This window comes from Setaria italica, chromosome VIII, assembly GCF_000263155.2.
Source record: "Setaria italica strain Yugu1 chromosome VIII, Setaria_italica_v2.0, whole genome shotgun sequence".
Taxonomy (NCBI): Eukaryota; Viridiplantae; Streptophyta; class Magnoliopsida; order Poales; family Poaceae; genus Setaria; species Setaria italica.
The window spans coordinates 40,199,057-40,210,692 of record NC_028457.1 but is presented as its reverse complement, the minus strand read 5'-3'; the positions used below and the strand labels follow the sequence as shown (position 1 = coordinate 40,210,692).

Sequence of the window (11,636 nt, the reverse complement as noted above, 5' to 3'; positions counted from 1 at the left end):
CGTCTGGGGGTTATGCAGCCAGGTCAGAATACCAGAAGCAACAAGATGGGGAGCTGAGGATCCTCTGCATCGACGGTGGTGGCATCCGCGGCCTCATCCCGGCCAAGATCCTGGAGTACCTCGAACACGAGCTCCAGAGGATTGATGGGTCGACGGCAAGGCTTGCCGACTACTTCGACTACATCGTGGGCACCAGCACCGGCGCCCTCGTCACCACCATGCTGGCCGCCCCCAACAAGGACAACCGCCCACTCTGCACGGCCAGCGAGATCATCAACCTCTACCTCGAAGAGGGTGCCGGAATCTTCAGAAACGATGACAAGGCGTAAGCACATCTCGACTTAGATGCACAGGTGTCGGTGTGATAAAGTAAACCCTAAACCTTATACGTGCATGCAGGACATGGACTCAGGTGGTGCTGGAGGCCGTGCTCCTCTACATTAAGTACTACGATGGCGACAACGAGACCCTGCGGTCCTTGCACGACATGCTCAACCTCGGGATGGCCATCGAGCCCTTGCTCCGCCCCATCCTCGACGCGCTGATCCACGCTAAGGGCCCTACTGCTGCTGCCACTGCCAACGGTGGCGGCCTGCAGCAGCTAGCCGCAGCACCCCATGACCCTGATGCAGTGAGCAACGGCGTCGAGTCCGATGAGGCGCCGCCGGCGTCGATGGAGGACTACATCCAGGAACATGCTGGAGCCATCCTGCAGGCGCTGTGCCATGCGCAGGGTCTGGCTCTGGACTCGTCGCCGTTCCAGGAGGGCATCAAGGAGTTTGCGGAGGGCCTGCGCAGGACGCTGCTCAACCCGGATTTCGTCAGGTACGCGCTGCTCCGCCCCAAGTACGACGGCGAGGGGCTCCGCAAGGTGGTCAGAGGGAAACTCGGCGACCGCGAGCTTAAGGAAACCGTCACCAACGTCGTCGTGCCCACGTTCGACATCAAGCGCAATAAGCCCGTGGTCTTCTCCACCTCAAAGGTACCCTAGCTACTTACTGCGCTGCTTCTGAACGAACTGATCGTCATCGGATGTACTGAGCTGCTGAACCATTGATCACGTACGACAGGCGCGACAGGATCGGGTGATGAACCCCTACCTCTCGGACATTTGCATCGCCGCAACTGCCGCGCCAACATTCTTCCCTGCCCACAAGTTCAACATTTTAAGCATATTGCCACTAAATTTCCAGGAGTTTAACCTAATTGACGCCGGCGTCTTCGCGAACAATCCGGTACGGTATATGTGATAATTCACTTCAACTGGATGTTATTCTATGTAATTCGATGGATTACTTGAACCGAATGTTCTATGTACTGGCTGAAACAAATGCAAACTACCCACGACGACGCAGACCACGGTGGCGATGAACGAGGTTTGGAGGATGATCGACAGGGGCGAGGACCTGCCGGTGGAGGGAATATCGGCCATGGACTGCAGCAAGCTGCGCATCCTCTCCGTCGGCACCGGCGTGGTGAACCACTCCTACACGGCCGACGAGTGCAACTGGTGGGGTCTCCTCCCGTGGGTGTACAACGTCCGCAACAAGACCCAGCCGCTGATCGACACGCTCATGTACGCCACCGGCTCCCTCGTCGACTACAACGTCGCCCTGCTCTTCAAGTCCCAGGGCTACGAGAACAACTACTTGCGCATCCAGGAGGATCAGCTGGACCCTGCTCTTGGAGGCATGGACGACACCAGCAGCATGAAGAAGCTCATCGATGTCGGGGAGAACCTCCTGGACAGGCAGGTCTACCGGACGGACTGCGAGACGAGGGAGTACCAGCCGGTGAAGGGCGCGGGGACCAATAAGGAGGCGCTCACCAAGCTCGCCGAGCAGCTGGTCGCCGAGAGGCGCCGAAGGGGGGCTGCGGCGCCGATGTTGCTGAAAGTTACCGAGATTACCACCGTCGTCGAGCCAAGGCCCAAAAGGCTCAAGCCTACCTACGTCGTGCAGTAAGAGCTATCCTGCACCTGCATGCTGTGTGTCTTGGTCTGATCTATCTATCTTTTGTAACTGAATAAATGTGTAGCTAGCTGCACTCACTATGGATGAATGGGTGCATGCAGTTACTACTTGTAGTGTGTTGGGTCATGAATAAATGTATCATGCAGTGCTCGATCACTGCCGTTTGTATGAATGTTTGTGTGCAAGTTTCAATAATTTTTGAACTGATCTACTTGCATTAGATTTATGCTTGTGGGCGATGATGTCATCCGCCAACACAGATGGATCTGTGCTCCCCGATGGTTACATTACCCGCTAGCATTTATATCGAAAAAAAATTGGTACAACAGCTCAGTATCCTTTATGCATCGGAATATCTAACGGTGTTCAATAACCTCCATTTGTACTCGTGGGCGCTTATATCACCCGTCAACACAAATGATTTTTTCAATTTACATGGATGGGAAGGACCAAAAGTACTTAACTAGTAAGCAAATCTATCTACATATTGTAACATATTTTTTTAATATGCATTAGATATGTATTGTTGTGCAGGAGTTCAAAAAATTTTAGAAGTGATTTACTGTTTTCTAAGGTTTAAATAATTATAAGAAAACTTTTTTAAATTAATTGATACTTGAACTAATTTTTTTCCACAAATAAGATTAAAAATGTTATGAAAAATGGTGTTGAAGACATATGTTCCATTTTAGTTCAAATCATGAAAGTGCATGAAAGATTCGCAGAAGTATGTTAAGTATATTTGTCACTTCTATAAAAACTTTTGGTGAAAATAAATTATTAAAATATCCAAATAAAATCGAAAAATTGTATAACTAGATGTGAACCACCATCTTAACCAGAACCAACCATCGCAAATCAATGATCCACCTCCTTAATCACTACTATAATCACTAAGAAGATCAGATCGCTCTTGAGCACAACTGATATATTAGTTTTATACTCTCTCCATCCCAAATTGTAAGTCATTTCAAGAATCTTGAAGAGTCAAAGCATCTCAAGTTTGACCAAAATTATAGAGAAAATTATAAAGATTTATGACATCAAATAGGCACACTATGAAAATATAATTGATGAAGAATCTAATGATACTTAGATGACATCATAAATGTTATTATATTATCATATAAATTTGGTCAAAATTGAGATACTTTAACTCTCCAAGATTCTTGGAATGACTTACAATTTGGGATGGATGAGTACTACGGAGATATTTCACACAAAACTTAGAGGCTTCATCGCTTTGCCTACCTCTACCATTAATTATTAGGAAAAAATTCCTATTTGCCATTGCAAAATTTTGTAATCCCTATTTGGCATCGATGTCTGAATGACATATAAGGGATTGTGCCAACTTGCAGTGGGCGGGAAAAAAATACCCATATTTAATTGATGCAGATGTTCATGGTACATCTGAATGCGTTTAAGAGATCAATCTCGAAATTTGGATATAAGGAAATATAGGTGATAGGACCTGATACAGATCGAAACAAATAGGCGATGTACTCGGATTTTAGCTCGTCGCCGTTGTCAGGTACGTGCTCGGTTTTTATGTTAATCCAAGTTTACTCAGTTTTGCCCCAACTCGATCGGCATGGAAGAACCAAAACCCATCGGGATGAGGAAACCCTCCGAGACGACGCGTCCCCCGAGCTGGGTAATCCTCGACAGCTTCATCCACCGCAGCAGCGGCGACGCCGAGGCCCGTGGCGACGGCACGGCCTCGGAGACCTCATACACCTGCATCGGCAGGCTCATCCGCGCCTCCCTTCGGCTCGCCACCGGCGCCGACTTACCGGCGGTGTCCCGCCTCCATCTCCACTGGCCGGGCCGGCTGGAGCTCCGAGGCCTGCGGGAGCCGCGCGTGATCGCCGCCCACGGCCACGCCATCCTCTTCAAGGCGATCGTCCCCTTCGATGACCCCATGTCATGCACGGCGGACACCCACCGCTTCCCCGTGGACTTCTTCGTCTACTCGGCCTTCTCCTCGCCGCCGGCGCTCCACCGGCTCCCCGCCTGTTTCGTCGGCGGCGACGCGGCGTCAGCACCCCCGACGAGGACTTCTACTTCAAGCCCTACCGGCGCCGGCAGCAGCGAGCCGTGTTTGAAGAAGAGATGGGCATCCTGTGCCACGGCGGCGACAGCGAGTTCACGGTGGTGGAATTCACCAACTTCGGCCGGGACGGCGAGCTCTGCCTTCTGCACCACCGTGGGTCGGCGAAGAAGGACATTGAACCAGAAGAGTGGATGATCAAGAAGGTGACTTTTCCCCAGGGCCCCAGTGCTCACCATTGGGTCACCGACGCCGTCGTCCCCGTCGACGAACGCTTCCTGTGCTGGGTCGACAACTACCAGGGCGTCCTCGTCCTCGACGTCGTCCTCGCAGCCAACGACGACGAGAGCAGCAGCCCCGGTCCGGTGCAGCTCCGTTACATCCCGCTGCCGGAGGAAGCTTTGCAGTCTGACCGGCTAGATCCTGATGGAGAATGCCCTGACTCGGCTCGGTGCGTCTGCGCCACCGCCGCCGGCACGATCAAGCTCGTCTGCATTGAAAGAGTGAGCTCTGATCTCACTGTTCGTCGAAAAGAAAGTTCTGATTTCACTGTAAGATCATGGACGTTGCACGACATCAACCAAGGGAGATGGCACGAGGGTGAAGACATGAAAGCCGCCGAGTTCTGGCGTCTTCACAGTGGCGAGATGAGTCTTCCATGGGTGGTGAAGCCAGAGTATCCTCTGGTGAGCTTGGTTGATCCAAATGCCGTCTGCTTCCTGTTGAAGGAGGATCACTACACGTACTGGATAATTGAAGTCGACATGAGGAACAAGGTGCTCAAGTCGTTCGCCCGGTACAGGAACGAAGAAGAAGAAGAAGGGTGCGCCGGAAAAAGGGTCCGCAGGAACGTCTTTGATGGCCACTCTTTTATCCCCAGCGAGATCTCTGCTTACTTGAGCTAGCTAGGATGCTACCAAGGGATGGCATTTTTTTTTACCGTTCAGTAATTGTTTCAGAGAATGCATCAAGAGGGATCTAATGTCAACATCAAGAGCATACCATTGATGTGCATGCCTACAATTGTCTGTTGACTTGCCATTTGAGTCAAGTCCACACATGATCGATGGACTCTTGGGTCTCTGTCACCGATATATCCTAGTAATTTCGTTGCTAATCTTCAGTTGCTCATGAACCGGACAAACGCGCTTTAACTAGCTGTTACCATTTCCAGTGACAATTCAACCCCAAGATGATGACTTCCTTGTAGAGTTGTAGTGTGTACTAAAGTAAACTGTGGGTAAGTTTTATTACTCTTCTGAGGATTAAACTCATTGGGAATTCATTTGTATCTATAGTCGTTCCATAGAAAAATCCAACCTACTGCCGTTGGCTAGACTTGGGCAGGAAAAGCCAGCTGAACTGTTTGGAGCATGCATGTCAAGTTTATTAGCAGCTAGAAAGCACATGCCTAATATCCAATTGGTCATAAACATATCCATAACTATAACTATCACACACTTTCAAACTTAAAGACGAACGAGATTAGCACATCTCTTACACCCTTAATCAGCATTGACATTTTCAAAGGCCCACTTCACACTAGACTACAATATTTTCGCAAAATTTTTGACCAAGTCATTTTATTTTCCGCTGTGCTAAGTCTTCAATATAATTTCCTGGAAGAAGAAAATACATACTACAGCCATAATTCTTGAACCAATCGCTTAAAATACGTACAATTATTACATAAATTAGAATTGCAATTCAAATTAGACGCTTCCGTAGTGGTGCTATATGAAAAAAGGTCGATATGATCGTGTGATAATTCTCTTAATGAAAAACATGCTGTACAGATTACCGAAAAAGAATTGCAATACAAATTATAGATGCATGGCGTAGTAAGCTAGGTAGGTAGGTGACTGACGCCACACATACGCTGGGATCACACGTCCGAATCCTACGTAAGAAAGAACAAGTGGCACCGCGTAAGCAAAGTAGCTAAACCGTTGTGGAAAAGACACAGAAACTCAGCTAGCATGTGGCCATGTGTCACTAGCCATTGGCTGACGGCTTCTGCGTGTGTATCGAGCTTGACCTTGACCCCGATCGAAGTCAACGTTAACTAAGGCTTGCCTGCACTATAAATGCCTGCACTGGCTTACCACTACAACATTCGATAGCTAGCGTGCTTGCTTGTGTGTGTGTGTGCGCGCACGCACGTGTTAGTATTGATCAAAGCTTAACAGCTGCGTCAGTATACTGTCACGGTGAGTACGTCAACCATGGACAACGTGGCAACAGCGACAGCAAGAAACTCGACGGCCGATGGCACGAACCGCCGCCTCCTCCTGCTGCTCTCGCTGTCGCCGGCGAGCAAGGTGATCGCCAAGCAGGCCGTCGGCAAGCAGAACCACCGGGCACGCAGCGGGCTAGACGGCGGCGGCGGCGCGTCGTTCCGGTGCCGCACCTGCGGGCGCTGCTTCGCCACGTTCCAGGCGCTCGGCGGCCACCGGACCAGCCACAGCCGGCCGCGGGTGCGCGCCGACGGCCTTGACCTCCTGCTCGGCGCGAGGCCCGGCCGCAAGGGCGCCGCCGCCAGCGATGTCCACCGGTGCAACACCTGCGGCATGGTGTTCCCCACGGGGCAGGCGCTCGGCGGCCACATGCGCCGGCACAGGGCGGCGTTCGAGGTCGCCGTGCTGGAGACGATGCAGGCGACGACGACGGTGTCTGGGTTGTCGGAAGAAGAAGATGACGACGACGCGAGACACGTGTCGAGTACCTTAATCCAGTTCATATGAGTGGTTGTTGACACGTGTCATCAAGCGAACTTTGGTTTGGTGTGGGATGTATACTGCATGCATGTGCATTAATTAGGGTACGCGTAAACGCGTCCAAGTTTCATTTGTTTTGTAATTGTTGTTGCAAAGGACTAGTATTTGGTACTATTGATTATTATATTGGACAATGAAACAAATTTCAACTTGCTAATAGTATACAGCACTGCAAAAAGAAATATTTTTTTAGAAAACATTGGCAGATCGCTGCCTATTCAAAAAAGAATTATATACACAACCTTTATTACCTATCTGTATTATATCTTCTAGCTGGGTAGTATATATACATCTCACTCAAATTAAAATGAATATTTTATACTTTTATTTAAAATCTCTAGCTTTCTATAACCTGCAGAAATATAAGAAAGAAAATTACTTACAACGCTGTTCTCCTTAACATATGAGATCAGCACATACATGCCCACAAATGCCATTTTTGCTCTTTATTTGACTTTGGTCAACCAATTATGCTGATGTCACACAAGTGTGGGTTGATCCCATGCGAGTTAGCAAACAACTTCTGAAGACCGACATATACATTTTTTAATTAAGGAAAGAACATCCAGCCCCGATCATCCACATGTGGATATCTATAGTCATTACAGACCACAACGTTCATAACAGACACAGCACATAGGCTGACAACTAAGCATTAAACCTTAAACACCAAGACCGGCATATACGTACTGTACACGAAAAAAATGAATGCCCAGCCCTACTCTAGATGTGTCAGATTCTTACTCCAAGCGAAATAAACTCAAGCCATCGACATCTATATATGTGCAAGCTATGGAGTACCTAAGTAGGTGCTTCATCTTCTCTAGCCACAGCCCTACCCTCGTCTTGAGCATTTGTCCTGGTCCTTAGAATAACCCATTTGTTATCCAAACTCTTTTCACACAAATAACCATGCAAAAGAATAAATATTGGCGGTGCCCAAAAGCTATCCAAATGAGAGTATCGCATGCATTCGATACTTGTGGATCCTGCTAGATACTGGCACCCATAGTATTTTCTGCTAGTTCCATATGTTACCAAAGTAGGAAGTGTTGTTGTATGTGATGCTCTATTAGATTGGTGTGGATGTTGATATCCCTCAACCACATATTGTTTTTAGTCACTACTAGGGAATGGACCTTTAGTCCACTCCCTTAGTATCAGTCAAATTTTGACTCGGTACTAATGCTAACATTAGTACCGGATCCAAATTTGGGATGCCTCAGAAGCTCTTTAGTACCAGGTGGAGCTTCAACCCGGTAATAAAGGGTACTGGGTGGAGCTCCCACTCGGTACTGAAGCCTCCGTCCGCACCTTATCTCGCACCAGCCGCTCCCTCCTCTCTTTCTTATCCTCCCGTGTACTCTATCTCTTTCTCCCCTCTTTCTCACAGCGCTTCCTCTCCTCCTCTATCTCTTTCTCCTCTCTCTCTCTCTCTCACACACACACACAAAACATAGAGGAGGAGATTCCACGGGCGGGCAGGAGCCGGCGGTGGGGCCGGGCGGTGGAGACTGAGGGGGCGGATTGCTAGGAGGCGGAGGGACGGTGGGGGCGGAGGGCGGCTTAGGAGTGGCGAAGGCGGAGGGGGTTACGGCGGGGGAGGCGGAGGGGCGGCAGGTGGTAGCGGAGCAAAGGAGGCGGAGAGGGCAAGTGGCGGGACGGTGGGGGCGGCGGCAGGGAGGTGGAGGGGGGAGCAGGCCACGGTGGGGGGCAGGGCCAGGGGTATTTTATTTTTTTAAAAAAATTTAATACCCTTTAGTACGGAATTCCTAGTACCAGTTGGGGAATCGGTACTAGACGTGAATTCCGTAGTAGTGAGTGTGTCCTCAATTGTTCTATCTATCTACTCCAAGGGTTGGTAAACTTATTAAAGTGCACTAACAAATTATTTTGGTCCATATTTTATTATTGCATTATGTCGGATTTAGTAGCTATCAGTCCACCAAGGGGTTACTCAAGTGCTTGATTTGTAGGTAGAGAGGATCGAGAGACCAAGAACTCGAAGGTGATAACGAGAACGCGAGAATTTAGATAGATTCGGGCCTTTGGAGAATAATACCCTACATTTGGTTTGTATTACTTTGCGCTGGTGCATGGAATAGTTCGCGTGGGATTGGATTGCCCTCGGGAGGTGCCCTTAGCCACCTTATATAGGCTGACGACCTAGGTTTACAAGTCGGTTTAAATCTAATCTACTTGGTTGTTACATGGAAAGCAATCTGAGTTGGATTATAACATGTATCCCGCAATATCCGGGCCGATTTGAATTGCCCGGTTTCCTTATCTTGTACTCCAAGTATCTTCACATCTTTGACCCGCACGTTCTGATCAGGCGGGCCCACTTGTCAGGCTGGTGAATATCCAGGTCAGTGGGGACCCATGAGGTACCCATATCCCTCACATTACATCATTCATCACTTAGTGTGCAAATATACATAACTGACTATTTTTCATTAAGATTGGAAGCATTTATAGCCTACATAGGCACCAACCATTGGCTTATAGGTTGAAGAGAACAAGTCTTTTGGCATCCATTTCTCAAAACATCGAAGCATCTAAAATATACTCCCTCCGTCCAAATTACTATCTGTTTTCATTTTTTTAAATACATAAATTTTGCTATATATATCTAAACACAATATATATCTAAATACATATCAAAAACTATGTACTACCTAGAAAAACCAAAACAAATATTAATTTAGGATGGAGGGAGTACATACTACTGCTAGTAGTGTCTATTTGTTGCTCCAACAAGCGGGCATTTTGTTGATTGGTAGAGAGGAAATCAGGTGAATTTCCATGAAACTTCATGAGAGGTACGTCGATGTCTGCCACTGAAAGTGATCAGAAGTAGTATCCTTGGCCACCAAGTTCTGAGCAACTTCCTTAGGAGTGATATTTCATAAATGGTGCCAGATTCTGCGATTCAGGACAAGAAACGAAGATAAGGATCGATATGACATAAGCTAACTTTATTTGTTCCCCAAGACCACGACTAGCAAAGTCCTAATTTCATATATTACTAGCAACATACATGCTAAGGAGCTATATATAAGTTAATTATTCTCTTAAAATATCTTAGCTTAGCTTGTTTCTGAGACATGCCTTGCTTAGTTAGTTAGTTTACCCATATATTCCTTTCATACTAGCTAGTGATTGACATTTAACTATATACCTACATACACATCAATCAACAATAATTTCATCATCTCATAATATATCTCTAAAATAAACGTCCTAGTTCGTTCCAAGTCCTAAACAACTTGGTCATGAAATCAAAGACGTAGTAGGCACCCCCACCAGCCTGCTCATGTCATTTTGTAGCACGTACTACATGCAACTTGATCAGTAAGTTAGTTGTTCTTTCTATCTCGATAGAGAAGAATATTACTCCCAATTGGCACTACTAAAGCAGGTGATTACTTACTTGTCAGGTAGTGTAATGAAATAGCTTGACTTGTTAAGAGCAGGGCCCAAAAGAGAAACTATTCCAAACCGTGAGAGCGACGTTGCCTAGCTCTTGTCTTGCCGCTGGTATGAAGAAACTTACTAGTAGGAGACTTGTGTGGAGTCATGGACATCACCGCGTGTGCGTCAAGTCGACCGAACATATTCTCGATCATTTCCATGTCCCATTATATTCGCACTCAACATTCAGCTGCTGGATGGCTATATATACAAGTATCTTCAGCACCTATGTATCTTCAATTCCCATGCCTCCAAAATTACACCTCAAGAATGTTTAGCAAGGGATAGGAGCTAGCAAGATTCTAAGAACCTCGATCCGCAATGAAGCGTGGCAGAGATGACGCCATCGCCGCCATGGGAGATGACAACAACGACAGGTACCCTCTCGGAGAAGAAGACGAAGATGGCGTTGAAGAAGAAGACCGCCACCAGCAGCGAGCGGCATGCGACGTTCTGCTCTCTCTGTCGTGCGGCTCATCATCCGGCAGCAGCAGCACCAGCGGCGAGGAAGAAGCTGCAGGCACGGCGGCGGTGCCGCCACTTAATAAGCGCCTTCGTCGGCGCCGCCGAGGGCGCGACGACGCTTTCGAGTGCCGGACGTGCGGACGGAAGTTCATGACGTTCCAGGCGCTCGGCGGCCACCGGAGCAGCCACCTCAGGCGGCCGCCGGCGACGAAGCTCCGGCCAAAGGAGGTGGCCGTCCACGCGTGCGGCACCTGTGGGCTGGGCTTCTCGACGGGCCAGGCCCTTGGCGGCCACATGAGGAGGCACCGCGGGCCTACTACTACGGAGGATGATTTTGGCTATGTGGGCCTTCCACAGATCATCATGCAACAAGACAGGCCCAGTTCGGCCTCCTTGCCGCTTCTCAACCTGTTCGTGTAGATCACCATACAAACTGCTTAAAAGGCTAAAAGCTTAAATGCCTACATGATGCAACCAGTTCAGTTCCTTACTTGTAATTATTAATTAACATGTTGTGTAAGGTTGGTCTACAAAAGGGGATATATGTAAAGTGGCGTATATTTGTATATATGCTTAATATACATACATTAGAGATAACTAGCAAATTTGTCCGTGCGTTGCACCGGGACGCAAGAGCAGTGAAACAACCACAATGGTGACAAGCGCTAGAGCCTAGAGGTCCACACTTAGTTGGAGTGGCACCTCTACTTCCCTGCCGCTTCCAAGCTGCCTGCCACCGAGCCTCCTCTGTTGAGCTCCTCCAGCATCCTGCTCCAATTCCTTCCCCTTTCTTGCAAATAGGGTGCTGTTGAGTTCCGCTTCATCTATCGAGCATCTGCCATTGGCAGTGCCGGTGTGAACACATGATAAATCATGTGATGCCATGGAGGAGGG

General features: G+C 48.3%; 3 protein-coding genes across 3 annotated transcripts in view; all 3 read left to right on the top strand.

Annotated features, from left to right (window-relative positions):
* Positions 1-2,180, top strand: part of LOC101762143 (patatin-like protein 2) — a 4,717-nt gene extending 2,537 nt beyond the window's left edge. The window contains exons 2-5 of the mRNA XM_004980870.4: positions 19-325; positions 400-982; positions 1,071-1,235; positions 1,356-2,180. Of these exons, the coding sequence (XP_004980927.1) occupies positions 19-325; positions 400-982; positions 1,071-1,235; positions 1,356-1,964 (1,664 nt within the window). The 3' untranslated portion in view covers positions 1,965-2,180. The remainder of the gene's footprint in view (positions 1-18; positions 326-399; positions 983-1,070; positions 1,236-1,355) is intronic.
* Positions 2,181-6,155: 3,975 nt separating this feature from the next.
* On the top strand, positions 6,156-6,960 carry LOC101756587 (zinc finger protein ZAT12). Its single transcript, XM_004979984.3, has one exon. It carries the CDS (start codon positions 6,252-6,254, stop codon positions 6,768-6,770), a length of 519 nt encoding a protein of 172 aa, XP_004980041.1. The 5' UTR covers positions 6,156-6,251; the 3' UTR covers positions 6,771-6,960.
* Positions 6,961-10,493: 3,533 nt separating this feature from the next.
* LOC101761341 (zinc finger protein ZAT11) lies at positions 10,494-11,339 on the top strand. The gene has a single exon (XM_012848445.2). The coding sequence runs from the start codon at positions 10,599-10,601 to the stop codon at positions 11,160-11,162; it is 564 nt and encodes a 187-aa protein (XP_012703899.1). The 5' UTR covers positions 10,494-10,598; the 3' UTR covers positions 11,163-11,339.
* The last annotated feature ends 297 nt before the right edge of the window (positions 11,340-11,636 follow it).

Excerpts from the sequence above, each read along its gene's own strand:
- LOC101761341 (XM_012848445.2), top strand. The coding sequence starts at position 10,599 with ATGAAGCGTGGCAGAGATGACGCCATCGCCGCCATGGGAGATGACAAC.
- LOC101756587 (XM_004979984.3), top strand. The coding sequence starts at position 6,252 with ATGGACAACGTGGCAACAGCGACAGCAAGAAACTCGACGGCCGATGGC.